At 40.3% G+C, this 26783-nt stretch overlaps 1 protein-coding gene across 1 annotated transcript in view; it reads left to right on the top strand.

The window, feature by feature from the left end:
- Positions 1 to 26783, top strand: part of NSD3 (nuclear receptor binding SET domain protein 3) — a 76009-nt gene that overhangs the window by 23958 nt on the left and 25268 nt on the right. The window contains 12 exon segments of the mRNA XM_029066415.2: positions 3349 to 3404; positions 3406 to 3471; positions 3473 to 3505; positions 6382 to 6897; positions 10735 to 10864; positions 14655 to 14755; positions 16909 to 16954; positions 19902 to 20032; positions 20448 to 20576; positions 21879 to 22005; positions 22876 to 23073; positions 24644 to 24817. Coding sequence (XP_028922248.1) covers positions 3349 to 3404; positions 3406 to 3471; positions 3473 to 3505; positions 6382 to 6897; positions 10735 to 10864; positions 14655 to 14755; positions 16909 to 16954; positions 19902 to 20032; positions 20448 to 20576; positions 21879 to 22005; positions 22876 to 23073; positions 24644 to 24817 — 1707 coding nt within the window.

Here is a 26783-nt window from a genome sequence, read left to right as displayed (position 1 = left end):
CTCTGGGACCAGGATTTAACATAGTCGAACCTGTAATTGCAGTGGTTCACAACTTCTTATCTTCTTATGAGATCAGGAAGAAGCATGGCTTAGTGAAAAGAACTCAGGCCTGGGAGGCACAGGACCAGGGTTCTAATCCCGGCTCTGCCGCATGTCTGTAGTGTAACCTTGGGCAGGTCACTTAACTTCTCTGTGCCTCAGTTCCTCAGCTGTAAAAGGGGGACTGAATCCTACTCCTTCCTACTTAGATTGTGAGCCCCATATGGGACAGGGACTGTGTCCAACCTGATTAACTTGTATGTAGAACAGTGGTTGACACATAGTAAGCAGTTAAATACCATAGTAAGGATAATGACAGTAATAATAATATAATAATCCCCAACGTGTGTTCAGTAAATTTAGACAGCTATACTGACCAAACAATACAAAAGATAGATAAATAGGAAACAGACAAGAAGATCAGCACATCTTTTGAGAGACTGTCAAATGGAGGGTAGTAGCACCCAGCTCTGCCTCTTGGCCTGTTCTGTGATCTTGGACAAGTCATTTCACTTCTCTGTGCCTGTTTCCTCAACTGTAAAATGGGGATTCAGTACCTGTTCTCCTTCTTACTTAGACTGTTAACCACCTGTGGGACATGGAAAGCATTATTAACTTGATGTACCCCCAGCACTAAGAACAGTGCTAGATGCATAGTAAGCACTTAATAAATACCTTAAAAAAAAGTAGTTTTGCTCCCCAACACAGCTATGCTGGGTGGGATATGTGGGACAGGTTACCCAAATTACAGATGTACGGAAGCTGAAATTGGAAAGCAAGGAGGGCAGAGGAAGCATTTTAAGAACACAGTAAAGCAAAGCTTTAGAGAGTGCTTTATCCCAGCTGAAAATTTGGGGAGTCTCTTGCTGAGGACAGATTTTTCATAGCCCACTGCTGTCAAGAAGAGAGCGACTTTTCTTTGAGCAAAAGCTAAGTGTGGAGAGATATGGAGGCAAAAGAGAAAACAGGGGCCTAGCGTTGCATAGGGTATAATACACCGTAGGAGAAAAAATTTTTTCTTTGCCCAGTGTGGCCAGGACTGTGGATCCCTCATTAGTGTGTTTGTTATACACGACTCATAGATGAACTTCATTATTTATGTTGTCTTCAATTATGACAGACAACTGTACTTTAGGCATATGCTTACATTCAACTTTAACGTCACCAAGACATTCTTCAACCTCTTATTGAAGCAGATAGCTGAACTTAATAAATGAAGCATTTTCATTTCAACCTGGGTTTCCAATTTGTGATTATTTTCAGCAAGGATTAACTTCTTCACTTTGAATCCATAGTGGCCTTTCGGGCCTTCCACTTAAATAGCCTATTCCATTGCAGTGTGCTTCCACAATTCTCTTTTCCCAGAAAGTGTACTCCTAAAATTCCTATAGAGTTTGCCCATTTAAATCCTGATACTATCTTCATCTTTCAAATACTTTTCTATCTCAGTGGGGTGAAAACCCCAGCTTTTAGTGCTGTAGGATGAAGGAGTTTTTTTGCTCTTTTAGGAAAAAGACACACCAGCCAGTCCATAGACTAAAAAAAAGGGTGCTCCTGAAGCATGGTAAATGTAGGTGAACTCTTGCCTTTGAGGACATTCTAAGTCTAAAATCTATAAAAAGACAGTTAGTGCTATTACTCTCCATATTAACAGCACCTCTATCCTTATTAATGCCATTAATTTACAATGTTTATAACTTCTACTCTTTGAGAGCCTCTGAGGACTTCAAAGGCACTTTAACAAATTCATCATGGAAATAGTTAAATGTTTATCAGTTTCTGATGTAGCACTCACATTTTTGAGTAGCAGCATTTTTAGCCTTAACTAGACATTTTATGTGGTTTACATACAATAAGTAATAGTGTCTTAAGGAACATGTTACAGGCAAGTAGGTCTCTGAAAAGTGCTTCAGCATTTGGGTTACATATTTGTGTGCATTTTTGATTAAGTTTTAAAAGAGGAATGTCTTTGCTATGGTTTACCAAAATAGGGTATTTAAAAATGATGGTATGTATCTAAGCTATGACAAACACTGTAGTAAACACTAGGATAGATTGAAGATATTCAGATCAGATACAGTTATTATCTCACATGGGGCTCCCAGTCTAAAAGGGAGGGAAATAGGTATTATTCCCATTGATGGGAAGAAACTGAGAAACATGGAAGGCAAACAGACCATAGAAGCAGGCAAGTGGCAGAACGGTGATTAGAATGGAGGTCTCCTGTCTTCCAGATCCCATACTTTTCCCACTAAAATGTAACTTGTCCTTTCCTTAAAAAATTATATTTACTATAAAATAAATTATGCAACATCTACCTTTTTCAACTATTGTTTTCCTCTGGCATCTATTCTTCTCATTCTCTTCCTTGCTCAATTTATACATGAAATGCTAATCTGGTTTGAGAATATTTCTGAATATAATCCCTTAGGACCTCAAAGCACAAATAAAATCCAAATGGGCAAAAGCCAAGAATGAAGTAGATCCTACAGATTATATTGCCCACATACCCTAATGTATCTGAAGTATCAGTAGTAATTCTATAATCTAAGGTATTTTATTTTAATTAAACCTGTTAAACTAGAAGCACATTACTTCAATCCTGATGTGAGCAGTCTCATGTAAAACATGACAGATTTTCTTTGAGTTGAATACCTCTGATATTTCTCAATGTCTAATTCCTTCTTTATTCCCTCTCCTTTCCCTCATGATTTCTTCCCTCTTGCCATTTGCAGAGTCTAAGCAGTTTTCATTAAAATGGTCAGTCTTTTAGCCCTCCCATGGTAAAAATACACACGCACGCGCACACACAAACCCACCTACCCCCAACCCACTTCCACACCCCCAGTAACGTAGCCACCAACTAATTTCTCTCAGGGATGAAGACGTAATACTGAAATATAGCAGAACAATTATTGTATTTTATATAGCTAGCTAAATAAATTTTGATTAGAATTTTGTGTAAATTTTCACATCTTGTCCTCCACTTATTATCACCCATTAATTGAGATTTAGCTGTCTTCTAAGAAAACTTGAATATGTGAAATGTTTTCAGTTATGACAGTAAGTCTTCAGACATTAAAAAAAAAATCCTCATTTTTCTTCAATTCATGCTATTGTCATACAAATGTTTGACGAATTGAGCAATTTGGTTATGGACGATGTGTATATGGGACAGGTGATTTAGAACTAGTAATAAAAGCTTGATAAGTCCCTATGGAAAAATCTGGGTGAGGCTGAAAAATTTTGAGTAAGCCAACATCCATATACTTATGTTCTAAATTGATAAGAGCTTGTTTTATTTTCAGGGGGCCCGTGAATATCATGTCCAGTTTTTCAGCACCAGCCAGAGAGGGCAATGGGTGCCATGAAAAGCGGGTACGAGAGTACAAAGGCCATAAACAGTATGAGCAGTTGCTAGCTGAGGCGACAAAAACAAGCCAGTAACCATTCCGAGAAACAAAAGGTAAGTGTCCTGTGCGTTTATGTTATGACTATCTATGATTTTAAAAGTACTTAAAACGATTCATTGTGGAATTTTTTATTTTTCGTAGAGGTGTGGATTGTTTTCTCTGCTTTGAGTTCTTTCTAAAATTTTAACCTTGAAATTAGTATTATTTACAAAGGCAGCAATATAATGATTTTGCCATAAGTTAGTGCTTCAGAAATATTCACAGTAAATTATTACCCCAATTAGCTGCCTTCTTAATATATTTGTAAACTTCTTTTGAGTTGAAATGACATCATCATCAGCTTCCCAGTTCCTCCCAATGCAAAAATCCTCTCAGGGAGTTTTATTTTTTGCATAAAACCCTTAACTATCTTGGGTGATTTTTACTCCTTTAAAAGACTTAATTTTTGCACACATTCATTCAATAGTATTTACTGGGTGCTTGCTGTGTGCAGAGCACTGTACTAAACGCTTGGGAAAGTACAATACAACAAAAAAACAGTGACATACCCTGCCCACAACGAGCTTATGGTCTAGTGGGGGAGACCGGCATCGATAGAAATAAATAAAATTAAAGATATGTACATAAAGTACTTTGGGCTAGGAGGGGGGGAAGCTAGTGATGTTGCACCAAATAAAAGATATTTTGGATCTAGCCCAACACGTGCGAATGCATTACATAGGTAGTTATATTTTTGGAAAGGACCTCCTTCAGGGTAGGGATCATGCCAAACCTACGTCTATTGTCTTCTCCCAAGCGCTTAGTACAGTGCTCTGCACAAAAATAAGCACTCAGGAAATACCACTGATTTATTAAATGTGCTTTCTAATTTGAGATTATAGTTTATGTCCCAGTAAAGTTAAATTCACTCAGAATTTTGAGTAAATTTTGAGTCAGTAGAGTTTTTCATATTGGATTTATGTGGCTGATACTCTTTTTCTTTGTTAATTGATTCCCCAGAATACATAAGATTAGGGATTTGGGATGCTACAGAAAGCCACCCTTAAAGTTCTTCCAAACATTCTGTCATTATTGTTGAAGACAAAATAAGGGCTAGCTGGGCCCCTAAACTGACCTGAGATTTGCCTGTATGCTTCAGTGCATTAAATCAAGAGTCCCAAACTCAGATTTTCTGGTAGGCTTTGTTTCTTCTTTGGAAAATAGCAACAGGCTGGTTTATTCCTAGACTTGGCTCTACATATTCCCTCACTCTGAGAACAAATCTGCTTACCAGATGAGAAGCAGCATGGCCTAGTGGAAAGAGTGTGATCTTGGAAGTCAGAGATCCTGGGTTATAATGCTGGCTCTGCCATTTGCTTGCTGAGTGATGTTGGGCAAATCACTAGACTTCCTTGTGCCTCAGTTTTCTTATCTGTGAAATGAGGATTCAACACCCGTTTACTATCCCTCTTAGGATGTGAGTCCCATGTAGGACAGGAGCCATGTCTGATCTGATTATCTTCTATCTACCCCAGCATGTAGTTCAGTGATTGGCCCATAGTAATCATTTAGCAAATACTGTAGTTATTGTTACCTAGGAAAAAAGTGAATCACTGCATCATCCCCTCCTTTTCTTCATTCTCCCCTTCCTGACTTCATCCTACCTCTGAGAGTCCATTCTGCCTCAAAGCCTGAGAAAACACTCACACACCTACCCACCATCTCAGGAGAAGAAGGGATGAAGGGAGAGGGAAGATTCCATCAGATCTGACCCCCTCTTCAACCTGTGTTGGAGCCAGTGACAGGATTTTCCCTGTTTAAATAGATATAGTCTCCACAGAGGGGCAAACTTTAGTCCTCCCAGCCTAGTGATAACATGGACAACAAAGAATACTTAGACTTTTTTGGTATTCCCCTCCTCACATCCATCCTCAGTTAACTGGGTTAGGGGTGTACCATCCACCATCCCTAATTTTTTTCCTCTGATGTCTCTAAGTTTTCCTCTCTTTTACAAGATTGATGGGACATGATCAGAAATCTCGTAGAACTCACGAGTCCCACCATCCTTCCCAAATAAAACTTTGGGCTCATTCTTTGCGCTGGCTTTCTACTCCAGAACTCTAGATATTTTTGGGCAGGGCTTGATCTTTACTAGCCACAATGCTCTGTCCTCTGCAGGGCACCAAGGCCTAATGGCTGCCCATGTTTTTGTGGGCAGAATGGAGTTCAGAGACTAGAGAAGTGTGAGAAGAATAAGGGAGTAGGAGGTCTGTCAGCTGATTCAAAGCAGTAAATGGGTTGAATCTGTCTCGCAGATAGGATTTTGACACCATGGCATCAGGCTATAGGCTTGGAAATCAAGAACATTTGCTTAGTCACTCAGGTTCACATGTGACACAGTATAATTTATTCTTTTGAGAGAGGAAGTATCCAGCAAAGCAGAACAACCTTGGGTGGTAGATTTTTCAGAATCTACCAGCTTGCCCAAACTTTTGAAAATATCCCCTATACATCCCTCTTAGAAACTCCCCGTGTCCCTTCCCCTTACATGATTCCACCATGGTATCCTCAGTTCTCTTAAGCCATCTGCTGCCCATCCAGCCCCCTCCTAGAGACTCCCAGCTTCTTAAATCTTCTTTAAGCAGGCAGTCCCATGTTGGATCCTTGATTGTTACAGAAAAGCTGCCGATTTAGGAATGGTCTGCTCGTCCTGATTGGGTGGTGTTAGAAAAGGTGCCCAAGTATTTTTGTGTATCATGTTTTTTGGCCACACTCATATGTAGGATTGACGTTTCACTGCTTACAGCATCATTTTTGAAAACGACAGACATGCCAATTATCCACTGACCCTCTCCATTAAGAGAAGAAAATAGAGTGGGCTTTATTGATAACCCGATTATGACTGTCATAAATCGAAGTGGTATTCACTAGTGTTTGTATCTTTGTAAAGATTCGGAAGCCCAGGCCACAGCGAGAACGGGCCCAGTGGGATATTGGCATTGCCCATGCAGAGAAAGCATTGAAGATGACCCGGGAAGAAAGGATAGAACAGTACACTTTCATCTATATCGACAAACAGCCCGAGGAGGTTTTGTCCCAAGGGAAAAAGAATGCTGCTTCTAAAACAGAAGTTAAAAAGAATCGGAGGCCGAAGCCAGTGCTGAACTCTCAACCCGAACAGACCAATGCGGGAGAGGCTGCCGCCTCATTATCAAATACTGAACTGCGAAGACACAGTCAGAGGCGGCACACTAGTGCGGAAGAGGAAGAACCACCTCCTGTTAAAATAGCGTGGAAAACGGCAGCAGCGAGGAAATCCTTACCAGCTTCCATCACGATGCACAAAGGGAGCCTGGATTTGCAGAAGTGTAACATGTCACCGGTAGTGAAAATTGAACAAGTATTTGCTCTCCAGAATGCCACAGGAGATGGGAAATTTATCGATCAGTTTGTTTATTCCACAAAGGTACCCTTTTCTTTTTATCCCCACAGTCAACTCTCCAGCATCTGCACGTGGATTATCCATACTGCAGATGAGATCCTCAGGGATCTTGGTGTCTTCCCACTGCCATTCAGTTGCTTCCCAGCCTCGCCTTTCTTTTTTTTATTAGATGTGAAGTTCAAAATTGGAGACAGAATTGTGTTTATGTTCCACGTATTCCAAAGACACTCCCAGTAAAGTGGACTTAAGGGTCAAGTAGTGGGGAAAGTATTTTGTGTTCAGAGAGCAAAGGGTTTTTCATATGCATTTGTTTAAAAGGGAAGGGAGTGATTAGGTGGATGAGTATTAGCGGCCAATTTAGAAAGAAAGGGTGAGGACTTGCACGGGTTTTTCTGCACCCCTAGCCTCGATCACGTATCCTGCGTTGCCAGCCACTCACCAATCATGCAGACTAGTTGAGAAAATGTGGACGGCTCTCTGCAAACCATCCCCACAACTAGAAAAACATCTCAAGTACCTGACCACCAGGGAATGGATTTGCCCCCTTCCCCTGCACCTAAACAAAAGTGCTCTGCAAGGAGCCTGCCCCGGTTGTTTGAATGGAGTAGGGCCTAGGAAAGGTACCTTAAAGATTTCCTACTTCATCCACTTCAAAACTATTTTCCATAGAGGACAGTGTCTGGTGAAATTATTCTTTGCTGTAATAAGTTTGCCTATAAACTGTAACAATAATAATAATTATAATGACAGCGATGATAATAATGGATAATAATGGTTAATAATTAACCACTTAATATGTGCCAAGCACCGTTCTAGGCACTGGAGTAGATATGATATGACAGGGACCCACATGGGGCTCACACTCTTAAACCCCGTTCTATAGATGAGGTAACTGAGGGCCGAAGAAGTGTAGTGACTTGCGTAAGGTCACACAGCAGGCAGGTGGCAGAGCCAGGATTAGAATCCAGGCCCTTCCAACTCCCAGACCCATGCTCTGTCCACTAACCCATGCTGCTCCTCACTAAGCCCTACTGTTTCTCGGGAGCTGTGTGGAAGGGTGTGTCCATTCCTCATTAGTTTTTTCAGCCATCGTCACAGGTGACTGTCAGTAGTGCTTCACCTTTCGTTTCCCCTTCCCCCCATCTCAAAACGTGTATAATAGTGACCACCTCCCAGCTCCAGAAACAATTTCACTGCACCTTTCACAACCCCCTCAATTGACTCAGCCTTCATACACTTTGTGAACCCCAACAACGTAGACGGCGTTGCTCCATCCAAGTTCCTGTTTATCGTTTGATATTTGAGGAAGTGTGGAGATTTGAATAGGCACAAATAGAGGAGCAAGGGAGGTAATCTCTTTGCTCTTTTGATTAAATTGAAGATAACTTCCCTACTCAGTCAATCAATGGTATTTATTAAGTGCTTCCCGCGTGCAGAGCACTGTACTAAGCACTTGAGAGAATACAGCGTAGCAGAGGAGGTAGGCATGCTCCCTTCCCACAAGGCACCTGCAGTCTAAAGGAGGAGACAGCTATTAAAATAATTTTTGGATCTATTCCTAAATGTTGTGGGGTTGAGGGTGGGATGAATACCAGGTGCCCAAAGGGTACAGATCTAAGTGCATAGATGACACAGAAGGGAGAGGGACTCAGAGAAAGAAGGCTTAGTCGGGGAAGGCCTCTTGGAGGAGATGTGATTTTAATAAGGTTTTGAAAGTGGGGAGAGTGGTGGTTTGTCAGATATGGAGGAGGAGGGAGTTCCAGTCCAGAGGGCGGACATGGGCAAGGGATTGGTGGTGAGGTAGATGAGATCAAGGTATAGTGAGTGGGTTGGTGCCAGGGGAGTGAAGTGTGTAGACTGGGCTGTTGTAGGAAATGAGCCAGCTAAGATAGGAAGGGGCAAGCTGGTTGAGTGCTTTAAAGCCAGTGGTAAGGAGTTTCTGTTTCTCTATTGATCTCTTATCATTTCATCAGAGAAGCAGCATGGCTTAGTGGAAAGAGCCCAGGCTTGGGAGTCAGAGGTCATGCCTGGCTCCGCCACTTACCAGCTGTGTGACTTCGGGCAAGTCACTTTACTTCCCTGGGCCCCAGTTACCTCATCTGTAAAATGGGGATTAAGACTGTGAGCCCCATGTGGGACCATCTGATTACCTTGAATCTACCCCAGTGCTTAGAACAGAGCTGGGCACATAGTAAGCGCTTAACAAATACCATTATTATTATTATCATTAGTTTCCTTTACTCTTGCTTCTCCAAATTCCATCAGTTTGGGTTCCCAGGCTTCCTCTCACAGGCCAGTAGGCTTCCAGGCCAGGAAGAAAGAGTGAGATTGGGTAGGAGAGTGTGTGCCTGATCGACTGTTTTGTATTATGCACACTATCCCACCTCCCTCAAGACTTGACTGCAGTGTTTTATTGAGTCCTAGTGTATACAAAAATAAGATAGTTCCTATGTTTACGTGCATTTAAAATGTGGTGCGTTTAGTCTGTTTTGGATCATAAAAATCTTAGGCAAAACATAGGCAGTTCCTGAGGGGTTTTTTCCCCCCTTTTTTTATTTTGGTTTTGTTTTTTTCCTTTTGCAATATCCCCATCTGGGTTAAATTAATCTTGAGGTTTGCGGCCAAAATAAGACTTAGCTCAAATAGTCGTGGAAAAAAATTGGGCCCCAATGATGTTTGGTTGTCCTAATGTCGTAGAAAATGACTGTTTTAAATTATTTATTAGATTATGCTGTTAATTTCAGAATTAACAGTAGTTGCAATAAAACTGCAGCAAATCAGATTCCTCCTTACCCATTTTTGTTGCCCTTTAATTACTCATTAACAGCTGTTTAGTTGAATCAGCCATTTTTGTTGGCTTCTGCTGGCCTGTGTGGGTAGCAGCATAAATTATTAGCAAATATTTACTGTATTTGAAAATAACTGAATAGATTTCTAAGAAACTGTTGGGCTGTGTTCCCTCTAGAATAGTTAAAATGATTGCTCTGATGAGCATCTAGCTTTAATCCAGCCTGCAAATAGAGGGTGTCCATTCTTCAAGGAAGACAATGTCTGATGATAAGTGCCTTTGTCCTCCTTCTTGGTTAGGAGACTCTCCTGGTTTATTTCATGCGATCTACTACCATGTACCTCTGACACTATACATCTCTAATTTTTTTTTTCTGGGTGTCCATTGTCCTTCAACATCACTTCTGGCATGATAGATAAGCTTTGAGAACTTGGAAAACAATTTTCATGTGCTTTTAATCAGGACAGCTAGAAGCCCATCTTTACCCAGAACCAGACAAGACTCATGTGATTATTGTCTCCTCTCCATTATCTCCTGGTCCATTCTGAAACACCTACTAGTCATGGTGCCAAAACGTATTGGAGGTTTTTGATTTTTTCCCCTTCCTTTAAAATGCTTTTTTTATGGGAAACTTTCATCCCTATAGGGCTCTCTGCAAGATGCCAATAACTGGAGTCATTTTAGCTTCAGGGTAAAAAGCAAGTGATGTGGAAGAGGACAGTGGGTCGAGGCTAGTGTATCAAAGAAGAGATTCTGGTTGGTGATCTGGAAAGCTTGGTTCTGTTGGCTTTTCCACTCTGTGATTCAGTTTTCCCATCAAGCCCAGCAGAATTTATAAGATCAAGGAGAGAATGAATAAGATACCTGAATTGAAAGTGTGGGTAAAGAAATTATTGCTTTGGTGATTCTGAGATACATATATTTAAAATGTGTGTGTGTATTATTTGTGTATACATGAATAAATGTGTTTGTATTTTATATATTATATACAATGTAATATATATACATAATATATATAATTGATGCCAGTTGCCCGATGATCACCCACCTTTTTACTCTGCCTTACTTTAAAGGGAGTTGGTAACAAAACGGAAATCAGTGTCAGGGGACAAGACAAGCTTATCATTTCTACCCCAAACCAGAGGAATGAAAAAGCAACAGCTCAGAATGCATCATCCCCTGAAACAACACCTGGGTCAACAGGTAAGTTCGAATGTGGAGACTCTGTATGTCCACCATCGAGAAGAGTGTGTAGCAAGCTGATGCCTAGCGTGTACTCTGTGGAAAAGGAAAGTTACATATTATTAGAGGAGAATTGAGATGCAACATGGCCTAAGAAGCGGCATGGCCTAGTGGAAAAAGTACGGCCCTGGGAGGAAGAGGACCTGGATTCTAATCCCAGCTCTGCCAATTGATTATTGGGTGACTGTGGGCAAGTTACTTCTCTGTGATTCAGTATCCTCAACTGTGAGATGGGGATTAAATCCTTCTCCCTCCTACAAATGGTACAAGGACTGTATCCAATCTGATTAACCTGTTTCTACCCCAGTGCTTAAAACAGTGCTTGACACATAGTAAGTCCTTAACAAATACCATAACAACAGCCAAAATAATATTTCTTGGCCTGTCCAGAATCATTGAGATCACTTAGATAATTGAACTGCTAGATCTATCAGGTTTAGTTATTGAATAGTGGTCTCCTGGTGCCATTTTTTCACTAGTGCTTGGAATGAATTCATTAATGCTATCTGCAAAGAAGTCACAACCCTCTTTGAGGTCTTCACTTCTGAGATCTCTGCTCAAGTCTGAACTCCACTGCCTTGCTTTGCTTCCACAAGGGATTCGCCCTGTGGCATAAAGTTTCAGGCAGGAGTGTGAACCCGAAAGTAGTGATTCAGTAGTTCTTTCTGAGAGCCTTGCATATGCCCAACTGCCAGTTTTAGTATAGTGCTCTACACTCAGTAAATGTTATATAAATATGATTACCATTATTTGGGCCTGTGCCCCCAAGACCCGCATCACATTCCCGGGATCCTCTAGAGAGCACACCCAGGACTGCTGGGTTGGTTTCAGGAGAGGCTGCCAACATGACCATAAGAAACCCATCCATGGCTAGAATTTAGCTTTGCGTGTCCCCCAGGGTACCTGATGCCTGATTTAAGTGAGACATGCATTCTTTGGTGTGGGATTTGGGAAATTTTGGCTTGGAAAGAGGCTCCTAAGTTTTCTCCCTCAAAAGTTATTTGAAACAGAAGCATCAGAGTGAAGAATAATGGTTTATGTCATTTCGAAGAGTCAAGAGTCAGTGCTGTGTGCCCGTACCCGAGTCCGCAATGTCCCTTCCACCCTCTTATGGAGAAAATTTCACAACTGACAAGTTGAGATGTGAGAGCAAGAGCTCCCAGTTGAAAAGCCTAGGGCATAAACAGTCTTTCAGTTGTATAATTTGAGTACTTAGTATGTGCAGAGTGCCGTATTAAGCACTTGGGAGAGTCCAACTTAACAGAGTTGGTAGGCACGTTTCCTGACCACAATGAGCCTGCAGTCTAGAAATCTCTGAAAAAAGGAAAATTACATGTTTCTAGAGGAGAATTCTAAAGCGCAAAGTCTCCCTTAATCTCTGATCTGAATTGCAATAATTATAGACACATGAGTGTGAGAGCCTTAGCAAGATGTTTAACAGAAGGGGAAGAATGTTACCCAGGAGAGTGGCCCCAGCTGCATGTCATAGACGGTTTAAGAAAGTCAAGCCTCTACCCAAAATCCCAAAGGTGAAGAGGAATGATTACTTTGTGCCAAGAACTGGGAGAGACAAGAGCCAAACTTTGTGATTTGAATAATTTCAGACTACTGTGTTCTGAATAACCACATTGATTGAATAAATGAATCAAACAATCAATGTTAATAAATCAGTCAGTGAATAGAGTAGATTTCAGTAAATTGTTATATTTGAAAATGTTCTTGCCTGGAATGGTTAATGCTTTTATCTCAATATAGAGATTTCACTGAAATATGAAGCATCAGTCTGATCAAATCTGAGTGATTTATTTTTCAGTTCTAGCTGAAGGTTGAAATTTTTCACCATTCTGTGATTTAGCCTTTCTCATGCAAGAGATTTGTCTGTGGTGAAAGTTATTTTAAAGCATTAATGAAGAATTTGGCATATGCCAGAGAAAACAAAAACACCCTTCTTGGTCATATGTAATTTAATTTGTCAAAGTTATCATGGCAAGTTCCCAACATAAAGTTTTTTTGGGGATCTTTAAACTTCAGGGAGGGGATTCTGGATTTTTGACCATGAAATGATATAAGCTACTGCTGGTAAACCTGTTTTATTCCATATTAATAATTTTTGCTCAAGCTCATTTACCTTTCTCCAAACTGCCTACTACTTTTTGAAAGTGCCATACAAAGGCAGGGGACTCAATATTGGGATTTTATTGCCCTGGAAATCTAATGCATCATTTGCATCAGGTTGAGATTTTCACCCTGGCCGCCTTCCTCCATGATCCCCAGTAAATTTGGGACATGCATACCAAGAGAAGCCGCGTGGCTTAGTGGGTACAGTGCAGGCCTGGGAGTTAAAAGGACCTGGGTTCTAATCCCAGTTCTGCTACTTGTCTGCTGTGTGACTTTGGGCAAGTCACTTCACTTCTCTGTTCCTCAGCTCCCTCATCTTAAAATGGGGATTGTCAGTGAGCCCCATGTGGGACATGGACTGTGTCCAACCTTTATCTACTCCAACACTTAGTACCATGTCTGGCACATAGTGCTTTAACAAATGCCTTTAAAAAAAAAAAAAGTCATGCCACCCCATAGTATTGAGGGTTGAACAGAATGGTTGAACAAAATCCTTACATTCTAATACCCCTAGTTGTCTTGAAACAGAGATCGTGTTCTTGGGAAAACTTCAGTAAGGAAAACTGGCAATATACTAATCACAGTGTCTGCATATGCAGTTTCTTCTGATACCATAGTGACTGGGATGTAAACAGGCTTATGTTGTCAGGTGAACTTTTTCCGAATTCCCCAACAACATTATATCTAAAATGTCTGCTTAGATACTGATATTTTCTTGATACCTGATGAGTCCTAGGACAGATGTGAACAAGGATAGCATTATTTCAAGCAGTTTTCTTTCCAGTATCCAGTTTTTAAAGTATTGTTTTAATTCTAAAGTGCACTTCTTGCTTCATAGAAGTGGTTCCAAGTATTTCAGTCTTTAGTTGCTTCAAGGACACTCCATGAGCCTTATATTTATTAATTTTAGCTCATTTTCCAAATCACTTGAGAAAAAGTGTGACTGGTTCCTGAGTGTCTTCATTTGGAATAATATCTCATTCTGTCTTTTTCAGGATTTTTATGGGATTCTTTTCAGCTTCTGAAATTTTAAGGCAGTAGTTTCAAAAGTCCTACCTAGTGCAGCTACAGTGGTATATATCTTGATCCAAATAATTATCAGCATCCACTAACTTCTGAGTATGTCAGTATTCATTAGAAGTTCAAATCTCATTTCTCTGAACTAAGACCGTAATGCTGGTTCCCACTTGGGTTTTCATTTCATGAATTGAGTAGTAGGCTAGGCTTTGAAGTCAAATCCTTAACCCATCCTTTTAAAAATACTCATGTTTACACGTAGATATTGATTCTGGTAGTGCTATCCCTTATTGAAGTAACCAGGTGGACTCCTTTTTACCAAATTAAAGTAGAAGCTGTTCAGAAGTCATTTTTCTATTTCTTGACTTCTCCAATTAATCCACCCCCAGTTACATTAGGAAACCTTATGAAATCCACACTTTTTGTCACTTGACCTTTCTAGCATGATCCACAAGTAAAGATCCTGACTTGGAAATAGCAAACTTAGGTTTAGAACAATTTTATATTAGAGAAAGGGCAGGCAGTCTAGAGAAATTCAGCTAACTTTTATTTTGTGGAAAATATTCTACTCTGCAATATAAGAGATCACGTAAATGAATAATTTTTAATCTAATAGGTTCGGTAGAAAAGAAGCAACAGAGAAGATCGATTAGAACTCGCTCTGAATCGGAAAAATCCACTGAGGTTGTGCCAAAGAAGAAGATCAAAAAGGAGCAGGTTGGCTTCCTACATGTAGAGAGTTAAAGCTTTGTATTTGTAAATGTTGTGGCTTATATTGGTATTTAAAAAAAAAATATTCTCCCCTATCGGGCTTCCTTTCTGGACTATCATTCTTGTTATACTCCGGTTGGTGCCAGTGGGCTGTTACTAATGCAGCCATCCCTGTGATTCGACTTCAGGCATTTTCACAGAACTAGTCAGCCTTTGGGAAGTGGGAATCGAATGGTGCAAGACTCTTAATAAACCTGACACATTTACTTTGAGATTTCTGTTCTGAGCAAAATGATTTCATGTTTCAGTGATTTTTTTTTTTTGGATGGGCTCCCCATCAAGTTCTTTCTTTTTTCTTCTTTTGATTTTTGGTTTAAGCTGCTGGTTTGAATTATGTTTTTTATTTTTTAAACAAATCAAATTAATTTAACTATGAGTTATATTTAAGAGACAAATAATCTTAGATAATCTGATTTTTTGGTTGGCAAAAACAGATTTTTTGGAATCATTTTTTCCTCCAAGGGAACTAAAGTGTATAGCATTCATTTCTAATCTAGAAGTCAGAGTACCCACTTTTTTGGTGTTGTTAAATTTTGACTGAAGAGGGTTTATATGACAACTTGATGAGGGTAATACATGAAATACAAGGGCATATTATTTTTAGAAAGAAGTTTCTGGAAACAGTGCTCCCTTTCCTTAAATTCCCAACCACAGTTTATCTCAAATGAAAAGCGTATTTATTCCTTTTGACAGCCAAAAGACTGCCATCTGTCCGAAAGCATCTGAGCAGAGCTAATTCAGATGAGCTTTCCTTTTTTAACCACTTGATGTTGAGATTGATTTTTTTCCTGTTTGAAATTCTTTCTTTTGTATTTTTAAACCTCTAAACTTGAAGAAAAGTGACAATATGTGTGCTTTTTGCTATTGCTAAGCACACTAAGCAGTTATCCCAGAAATTATGTAACCTAAATTTAATGCACTAACTGATTATGCACTTATCATGCAAAACTTAAATATTTAGGAAATTATATTCCAAAAAATCTTACTAAGCTCTTGCAAATCTACAGCAGTATTTATTACCAAAATAGTTGTGCTCTTGCAACTGGTTCCCAAATTCAGTCTGTGACCAATTATAAGCAGAATGAATTCAAATAATGGGACAAACAAAATGTTAATACCACTGTGTTATAGTTAGTAGTCGAACAATACCAGTGATTGTTTAGAAGATTTTATATTTGTATTACTAATTGTATCCTATAAAAGCGCTTCTGTTGTATGTTTTTTTACCTGTTGTAAAAAAATAAAATTTTTTTTTAAAAAATTATAGAACAATCCTTAAATATTTCCAAAACGTGTTTCAACATGCATATTTAACCACATCTTAAAGAAACAAACTGGAACCGTTAGCCTAAAACAGGAGCTCCTCAAACAGCTTCCCTCCTTTAATTCTGATGGTTCAATCCCCAAATTGTCACGTGTTTTACATATACATTGGCAGAATAACTTCTAATCTCGCTCTCCTGATGTAGGATCAAGAACCCTGTTCATAAGACACTCGAGAAAGTGCTTTTGCAATATCACAAACTTATTTTCGTAAGTTTGTACTAGCAGCAAAAGTATTGAGCTTCCAGCTGTATGGAGCCCTGTAGCACTCTCTACAGAGAGGGTCCTGATTCCCAGCAACTTAGCTGTGAGTGCAGGCGCGGAAGGGTCTTAAAGTGGCGTGAGTTACATTAACCAGAGTATCATAGTAAGTAAAAATTTATCCTAACGTATTTGGGGCGGGAGGGGTTTAAAACAGAACTGGGACTGATTGCAGAAGTGACCCCTCTCCTGCCTCCTGGACATTGAGAAAAGGATTCTTGTTGTCTTCTTACACCCAGGGAGTGGTGGGAAAAAAGGACCTTGCTAGAGAGCATGTGGCTGTGTGTTGTCACTTGGCATTCAGTTTAGGCAGCTAGGATTTAAACCACCCTTCTCTCCCTTCCCCCCTCCCCCTCTCCTGGGACAGAGAGTTTGCCCCGAACCAGGGGATTGACTTGAGATTTCAGATACACTAACCACTCATCGTTACTTAGCTTGGTGAAAGTGTTATTTTTCCTTTCTCCCAACGAAAAGAAAGACTTCGGTATTAATTCTGCGTTTTCCTGTTCGAACAGGTAGAAACGGTTCCCCAAGCTGCAGTGAAGACTGGATTACAGAAAGGTGAGTTACACACTGTAATGTGCTCTGCAATTCCCTGACTGAAACCGGTTGTAAATGAATTATTTGTACTCCATGTATTTTCGTCTGTTGTTGTAATTCATTGTTGTTGCTCTTCAGTCGATAATTTGTGTGAAATTGCAGTACTCCCTGGTGTGTGTTTGTGACTTGATCGTATTGACCTGACTCTGTACCTCCATGTGAAGTCTTGCTTATTATGGTAAACTGGAGAACACCATGTAGACTTAAGCCAATTTTCACCTTTTCTCCACATGATTATGGGGTTTCATTTGTTTTATAAAAACTAGGGATGTGACGAATCCACTTTTTTTGGTATTCGACCGAATACCGAATAGTAGCTATTATTGTTCGTCAAACATGGACTATGACAAATCAGACAAGACAACCAGATTGAAAAATCTTGCCACATTTATTTTTACAGTGCTTTAAAATCCATTTTTTTTTTTAAATTAAAAAAATTCATAGCGTATCTATGGCCACTATTAGATAACCCTTATGCAAAAATCTATTTGAGAGATCCCAAAAGTTGCGAAATTTTAAATTGATTTTTTTTTAAAGTGTGCAATTTGATTTCAGTAAAAATTTGTAGAGTGATTGGTGAGATCATTCAAACTGCATACGATACTTGTAGTATACTCTGGGCAAATTGCATTTAAAAAAAAAAAAACACCAGCCTCTCTGCATTCTCGGGGAGAAGTCTGCAGCGATGGTCTCCGTGGAGATCCTCAGCAGAACTGAACAGCCTCTCGGAGGGAACACTGCTTGGCGGAGCTCCAAGAAAAGACATCGCGATCGCTGCGAGATTAGGAGGCCTGATTGCGTTGTGTTTCCACCATTCCACAGGGTCGGCGGACCGGGGAGTGCAGGGCTCTGTCAGATACAGTGACAGCTCCGTCTCCGCAGCGGTTGAGGAAACTGTGGACTGAGATTCCTGTACAATTTCATCCCAGAAACTCCAGACTTGTAGTCTCCATGCAAGATTTCTTTATCAGCGGCTCGATAAACAGTTTCTTTGTTTTCGATTTTGATTTCGCCATCATCGTTATTGGCATTCTCCTGCCTGGTTTCTTCTGCAAGACTCTGAACGGCTGCTTTAAGCATTCAAGTGATTTTTATTTTTATTTTTTTTTTTACTTTTTATTTTTTTTTTGTCAGAGCTGGATGGGTACAGCTTAAATCGTGGGTCCAGCATACAAGCCACCGTATAACTTTATAGTGATCAATTTCAACACGGACTGTTGTTTTTTAATAAAGCATCATTAATGCACACCTGCTGGGTGTGTGCAAAACAGCCCAAACTGTATGCATTACAATCATTAAAAGTTATTTTTTAAAATGTTAGTGCCGTTATCATGGAGAACAGCGGGGCAGCTGCCTTTGGATCTGCCATTTTTCTAACATTTTCAGAAACTCATCGGAAATGGTGGTACCTGTGTGTTTCCCTTCGAAAGCCTCTCAGTGCAGAACTGCTGTTCTTCTGTTAAAAAACAAAAAACAAAAAACAAAAAAAAACCTTGTTAATCCAGTGAGCTTTTAGGCCAAGCAAGCACCATGTGGTGGTGTTCTGGGTCCACACACCAGCGATGAAGGAGATAGATTGTGCAGTTTTTTTTTTCGGTTTTTTTTTCCTGTTTTTTTTTTTTTTAAATCAGCGTTAACACTGGCAGGCACCCTCATGTATAGATATCAGGAAACACTGTTTGAGTGGAAAAAACCTTTAGAATGGGATTTGATAACAAGGTTCCAGTAATCTGAGCAGTCTAACAAGGCCCACATCCTCCACTACAGAATCTGGCTATGTACTAAGTGCTGCATCTCACCTAGTCTGTTACGGATCTCCATGGCCTCAGGAGACTCCATTCTCCATGGTCTCTTCTGGACTGCACACTTCCTCCATAGTTTGCTGGGCTGATCTAGATGTGTGTTTGTTGTATGGAAATTTTGGAGAAAAACAAAAACAAAAAAAAACCAAACAAAAAAGGGTTGCAAAGTTAACCCTTTCCTTGGTCTCTTGGTACTCCTCAGCGTGCTGCCTGACCTACACATGTTTCATCGTGGCTGTTTTTGTAGAGCCTGATGCTGCATTAGCCCAAGAGATTGTTGCTTTGTAGTTTTTGTTTTTTGGCGCTTTTTTTTTGCACTCTTGTTTTGGCTGGATTTGTATTACACGGTTAAAAAAATTCCCACACTATTCTCTGCTTTTTTTCATACTCATTCCTTCCTGCATAAATTCCAAATAGAGGCCTCTCGTCAAACTCTGCGTGATTTGGCTGCATTTGAATACTGACTGCATTTCTCAGCCCTCAGCAACGTGCCACGTAAATGGCGTGACATGCATTGAGGTGCTACAACGCTTGTTAATGGTCAGAATAAATGCCACATCACCAAGGAAGGCTCAATGAACAATTACATGAACATTCAAAATTCGTTTGGGGGGCGCTATTCAACCGAATGCAAAAATCGGGGGAAAATGGCACTATCCGTGTACGAATCGAATACAAATCAAAGATTTGTCACATCCCTAAAACAAAAAAAACAGGATGGAGATGTCTCTACAACCATATCTGTAAGCTGCACAATGTGTTGGGTTTTATGTCTTTCCCCCACCAAATTAAATGGTTCTCTAGATTGCTCCCAATCTGTCATCCATCCTGCGATTTTGATAGAATTGGTTTTCAGAATGGAACTTGGGCACTGTTGGCTGAAATTAGCTTTAGACCAGGAGCTCTGAATTAATTGTTTTAATAATATGGTTTAAATTGAACCACTTGATGCCAGGCAGGTCAGAAGCTTCTGAAGTTCTAACTTCGTGACTTCAAAGAGCTCTGCTTTTTCACACTAAAGATAAGTTTGGGGAAAGAAAATATTCTCCCACTGAGAACTTTTTTTCAGCGCTATTTTAGGATTAATTTCAGTGTGTTGTGTTAAGGTGCCAGCGAGATTTCAGATTCCTGTAAACCTCTAAAGAAAAGGAGTCGCGCCTCAACTGACGTAGAAATGACTAGCTCAGCATATAGAGACACATCTGACTCGGATTCTAGAGGACTCAATGATCTGCAAGTAAGTACTTAAAAATCTGGGGACAGTCCTGGTCTGTATTGTGTTTCACAGAAGAATGCCAATATCAAGGGTAGCGACACTTAACTGTATTCATGAGACAGATAATCCTTATGTTTTTTTGGGCGGGGGGAGTGGAGGGCTAGGCTTCATCAACGGGAGAAAGAATAATTAAGTACAATCTCTTGTCGAGTCCATGGCCTCCCTTGCCTGTTAGTACTGATTGGGTTAGAGGGGAGCGTGTCCATGAAGAAACTAAAATCTCTCTCTGAAACACCAGAATTTGGAATTCATAAAACGGGGCCCTTGAGCTTTGCAAGTGTTGTTGAATGTTTCATGGTCAAGATTTCTAGTTAGTTTTCGGAGCATTTGGCTTTTGGGAAGATCCCCTGCTCACAGTGCCCCGTTCTTAATGCAGATGAGCTTCGGAAAGCAGATAGACAGCCCTTCAGCCACTGCAGATGCCGATGCCTCTGATGTGCAGTCAGTGGACTCAAGTTTATCGAGAAGAGGAACTGGAACAAATAAGAAAGACACCGTGTGTCAGGTGGGCAGTCAGGCCTATGGAACATTTCTTTCTTCTGCCATTTCTGAAGGTGGGAATCTGGCGCAGAGTCTAGGTAGCAGCTGAAGAGGGTGATGTATGGATTTGGCATCTCTCTGAATGACTAGATCTGGTTGAAGCTAAGGAAGCTAGAAATATCCCTTCCTCTAAGGCCTCCTTTTTACCTTTTGGGAATCATAATGTGTGAGGTAATTGTACAAACACGAGAAGCAGAGTGGTTTAGTGGATGGAGCATAGGCCTGGGAAGGTCATGGGTTCTAATCCCAGCTCCACCACTTGTTTGCGGTGTGACCTTGGGCGAGTCACTTCACTTCTCTGGGTCTCAGTTACCTCATCTGTAAAATGGGGATCGAAACTGTGAGCCCCATGCAGAACAGGGACTATGTCCAACCCGATTTGTCTCCAACCGTGCGGTTAGTACAGTACCTGGTACGTAGTAAGCACTTAACAAATGCCATCATCATTTTCATTATTTTTTTTAAAAACTGTTTTCTATATTGTGCTCCTGAACCATCCTAAGCTTGAACCAAAGCACGAGCCAGACTTAAGCAGAGATCTGTATCTGGAGAATTATATTTATAGTTGTCCTTTGTACTTGAAAGAGGTGCCACTGACAATGAAATTCACCTATGGGTGCATGAGGGTGTGTGACTAGAAAGTAGAATGTAGGCTCACAGTTCCTACTACATTGTGCACTCATAAAGATGCTTCTTACTGTGCTGTTGTGCTTGTTGAGAATGAAACATACCAATGAATGCTCAATATTTATGACTTTTTTTCCCCCATGGTATTTGTTAATTGCTTACTATGTGCCAGGCATTGTAAGCACTGGGGTAGATACAATGTCATCAGGTTGGACACGGTCCATGTCCCACATGGGGCTCACAGTCTTAATCCACATTTTAAAGATGACATAACTGAGGCCCAGAGAAGTAAAGTGACTTGCCCAAGGTCACACAGCAGACACTTGGCGGAGCTGGGGTTAGAACGTAGGTCCCTTTGACTCCCAAGCCCATGCTCTATCCATCAGGCCACGCTGCTTCAATTAAGCACACTTTTACCAATTTCTGTCAATTGTCTGCTGTGACAAGATAAATTGCTGAAAGTACCACGATCCCAAAGCCAGATTAGTGTGGGTGCTTTCAATATACCCAAGCATCAGTTAATTTAGTTTTATTCACAACCAACCCCTAGGTAGACAGCATGAACGATCTGGGGCCCCCAGATCTTCACCTGCTGATGATTGAATAGGTGGCCTGAACTCTTTCTCTCCGCTTGTCGTAGGTCTGTGAAAGCTATAGCGACTCTCTCGTTGCTTGTGAAGGGGAGTGCTTTCGACATTTTCACCTGGAATGCCTGGGATTAACATCACTCCCTGATGGGAAGTTTGTCTGCGTGGAGTGTGAAACTGGTAATTTTACTGTTAATTGGTGTAGAAAAAGTTTAGGGAGAAGGCACTGGGGAAAGAGTGGATAAATATAAGGTCTTTATGGCCTGGGCATTGGTCATATCTTTTTGGGTGTTATAATCGTTCATCTGATTTTTCAAAAAGAAGTTGTTCAAGGCAACAAGCTTATATCACCACCTTCCTGGGTCCTGATAGGCAAAGGTCTTGACGTTTTTCACTGTCAAATTAATGTCTCCTGTCAGGTACTTTTCCTGATATGTAAACTGAGACTTCCCTGGCCAAATGTGGATAGTGTCTGTCTGGATTACTGTGACTCAAAACTATGCCAAACCTAGTAATGTCAGAAGAGTGTGGTGTGAGCTCTGGTCCAGTGAATGGAATTTGTTCCATATCAGCTAGGAAACTGGAACTGTAATGGTGAAGACTGTGTTTTCACTTTGTGGGAAGGGAGCTGCAGAAGACTAAAGTGTTGCCATTGTAAAATCTTAGTATAATCTAACTTTGTTACACAGTCACGCAGAATCACTCCTGGAGAAGGAGAAAAGTATTTACTGAGCACTTATGTGTGCAGAGCACTCTATCAAGCACTTGAGAAAGTACAACAGTAATATACATATATATGAGACACACATATATATACAGATACATATGTGTGTGTGTGTATATAATATATATATATATATATGTGCATTTTGACGTTTGGATAAATAGTGGTGTGTTTTTCCTATATGTTCATCCAACATTGTCCTCCCAAATTTGGATTCTATTCCACAGAAGAGGTTTGGGGAAGTAGTGTTTTGTTTTTTTATACCGATCAGGTTCACTCTATGTCTCCAGTCTGAGATGTAATTTGTTTCCTCTCCTACTCTTCAGGGCACCATACGTGTTTTTCCTGTAAGGTTCCTGGTAAAGATGTGAAGCGTTGTTCTGTCAGTGCCTGTGGTAAATTTTACCATGAGGCCTGTGTTCGCATATTTCCTACTGCTATCTTTGAGGCTAGAGGATTCCGCTGTCCCCAGCACTGCTGTTCTGCCTGCTCCATGGAGAAGGATATCCACAAAGCAAGCAAAGGTGAGGCCAAGCCAAGCTTAAAGGTCGGAAGAGCAATAAGTGTTTAAATAGAGTGGAGTTTAATAGAGGGCAACAGTATATTTCAACTGTGACAGAATATTAGTCATTTTCACTTGCAAGCTGCAGGTGTGTAACTCCCCTTTGGTATCTTGGCAAATACATTTGCAGGAAGAGACCAGGTTTTCTTGACTCGGAAGCTTTTACAGTGTGTACTTGAGGGTATTACAAAGTCAATAAGACAGAATCACAGGGCAAAATAAATGAACAAAGAACACTTAGTGATGCCTCACCTGCCTCTGTCCAGAAAATGGTCTCTGGTAAGCTTGCTTTTCCATTTGGACACTCCAGGTTCTGCTTTATATGGTTTCTGAAAGTGGTTTGTTACCCTAAGTGCAAATTGGTTGGCAGAAAATAGTTTCAATAAAAAATTGTGGTCCATTTTGAAATGGATCACTGGCAGAAAATCACTCTCTCTGTGTACTGATCTGAGGCAGTATGGCATAATGGATAGAACATGGGCCTGGGAATCAGAAGATCATGGATTCTAATCCCAGCTCTACAACTTGTCTGCGGTGTGACCTTGGCAAAGTCACTTCACTTCTTGCCTCAGTTACCTCATCTGTAAAATGGAGATTGAGACTGTGAGCCCCATATGGGACAGGGACTGTGTCCAACTTACTTGCTTGTATCCATCCCACCATTTAGTACAGTGCATGGCACATAGTAAGTGCTTAACAAATACCATCATTATTAAGTTTGCAGCCAATATGATCCTTCTCACTGTGCACATGTGAAATACTCTCCTTTGGGAAGTAGAATTGTGGACCTCTAAATCTTAAACCTATTTCTATTAAGACTTTTTGGAAGTTGGTTTTATTTTCAAATAAAAGGTTAAGAGCAGTTTTTCTTAACTTTGAGATTACTGGGATCAGTGGACACAGAAGACTGTGATTCAGAAATGTATCATTTCTTTTTCTGACTCACTTAGCTTGGATCTTGGAAGATCGCTTACTACTCTTCACCCGCTTCACAGGGAGTGAAGAATAACTACAGACTTTAACTATCCAGAGCAGAATCACCACATACATATTGAAGTGCCCATGTAGTGCATGGTGCTGTATTAGGCAGCAAAAGGCTCTTCCCTCTGAAGGTTTACAGTTGGCACTATCTGTATGTTTACTAGAATAGGAGAGCAACAAATAGCTGCTCTGTTACCTTTAGGGAGATCCTTTTTGCAGTAACTTCCATGGTTTATATGTTTACTAGAAAAGGAGAGCAACAAATAGGGAAATAGCTGCTCTGTTACCTTTAGGGAGATCCTTTTTGCAGTAAATTCCGTTGTCTATCTACCTAAGTAGTTATGCATATTCTTGCTGGAAATGCCTACCCGTATCATTGCAGTTATTGTTGACGAGTATGTTTACTCAGGCCAGAGTAATTGTCCATTTTTTTTTTAATCTGAAGTTCTATGCCTAGGAGAAAAAGAATGGCTTCTTTCTCCACCTCTGATATGGACTCTGTCATGAAGATTGCCTTATGCACGGTCTTATTCTGCCTTTCCGTTTTACAGGTCGTATGATGAGATGCTTGAAATGCCCAATTGCATATCACTCAGGAGATGGCTGTATTGCTGCAGGAAGTGTATTTGTGTCCACCCACATTCTCATCTGTAGTAACCATTCCAAAAGGAGCAGTCATTCTTCCTCTGCTGTAAATGTAGGCTTTTGTTTCGTTTGTGCAAGAGGTGAGCACCCCCGTTTTTCCTTTGTTTCCAGTTCAGTTGGTCTTACTGGTATGCTTACCAAGGAAAATCTATAAAACTAACCCCTCATTGGTCAGATTCTCTGTTTTACTTAGGACCCCGAGCTGATTAAGATTCCCATTGGAAAGCAAGGCTAGTATGTTTAGTTTTCAGTTATTGGTTTACATTGTGTGTTTTGATTTTTGTTTTGGTTTTTTTTTCCCATATTGTTTTGGTCTGGTGTGGAGGCGTCACAGGACACAACCCAAGACAGCACATAAAATGTTGCCAGTTGAGGTCTAACAACTGTAGGCTTTTTCAGTCCCCACCTGTTGGAAGCAAAATAGGCTGAGAGATGCTATTGCCCCTTTTCTGATTCATCCCCAAACTATGGAATGTCCCGTAGATTGCTGAACGAATTTGAGCTCTCTTTCTTCAAATGTGAAGTTGAAGTTTTCTCAATCAGATAGAGAGCATTTTTACTTTTATTTATGGTTAAAATATAAAGGACTTATGAATAATAAGTAAAAATTACAGAAGTAGACGAAAAGCACCTTAGTCAATGGTATTTAAAAATTCCTAAAATAATTGTGGTGCTTGTTAAGCACTTTTGTGCCAGACACTGTACTAAGAGTTGGGATAGATAAAAGGTAATTGGGTTGGACACAGTCCCTGTCCCATTCATTCATTCATATTTATCAAGTGCTTAATGTGTGCTGAGCACTGGACTAAACACTTGGAAAAGTACAATACAACAATAAACAGCAACTCTGAGCCATACGTGGGGCTCTCAGTCTTTGTCCCCATTTTACAGATGAGGAAGCTGAGACAGCGAGAAGTGAAGTAACTTGCCCAAGTTCACACAGCAGACAAGTGGCAGAGCTGGGATTAGAATCTAGGTTCTTCTGACTCCCATACCCAAACTCATTCCACTAGGCCACGCTGCTTCTCATGGGCTTACTCTGTACAGAGCACTGTACTAAGCACCTGGGGGAGTACAGTGTAATAGAGGTAATAGACACAATCTTGGCCACAAGTCCACAGTCTAAGTGGGGAAACATACAATAAAATAAGTTACAAAGAGGGGAAATGACAGGGTATAAGAATATGTCTATAAGTGCTGTGGAGTGAATATCAAAGTTTTCAAGGGATACACACCCAACTGCTTAGGCAATGCAGAAGGGATGGCAAATAGTGTGGGGAAATGAGAGGTTAGTCAGGAAAGGCCTCTAGGAGAGGATGTGAAGTAACTCATAAGTTAATGTGAATGTACCATAGTGAAGCTTTCACAGTGTAACTAGCATGCCTATTAACATCTACTGAGATCTTACCAAAGCTGAAATGATCTTCTTGTTGGAGTTAGATGCTCTTTGATTTTGATACAAGCACAGTGAAAAACAGATTTTGCTTTAAGTGTATTTGTTTAATTACATAGAGTTCTCACTAGGTGTGCTTTCTGCTCACTTTTTATTTAAACAAGTTGGGAAAAAAAAATTGGAAGGAGAGTAAATTAAATCCTAACTCCAGAATCAATCTTTCTACTATTTTATGCCAAACAAGTTTAGACTCTTTGAATATCCAGTCAAGCGCATTAATCAAGGCAGGAAGTGTAGGGGTATCCTATCAGTAGAAGGATAGCCAGCGGACAGTAGAAGCATTATGGCCTAATGGAAAGAACACAGACCTAGGAGTCACAGCACCTGGGGTCTAATCCTGGCACTGCCAAATGTTTGGTGTGTGACCTTACCTTAAATCACTTAACTTCTCTGTACCTGTTACCTCATCTGTTAAATGGGGATTGAATCCTACTCCCTCCTAGTTAGACTGTGTCCAACCTGATAAACTTTATCTACCCCAGTGCTTAGTATAATGCTTAGTATCTAGTAAGTGCTTAACAAGTACCTTAATTACTTCCAACAGTCATTACCAGTGACTTACAAAAAGGTTAGCTCTAAGATGAATTGATCCC

This window comes from Ornithorhynchus anatinus, chromosome 5, assembly GCF_004115215.2.
Source record: "Ornithorhynchus anatinus isolate Pmale09 chromosome 5, mOrnAna1.pri.v4, whole genome shotgun sequence".
Lineage (NCBI taxonomy): Eukaryota > Metazoa > Chordata > Mammalia > Monotremata > Ornithorhynchidae > Ornithorhynchus > Ornithorhynchus anatinus.
Note: the sequence above shows the minus strand (reverse complement) of the source record. Positions and strands in the feature narration are given on the sequence as shown.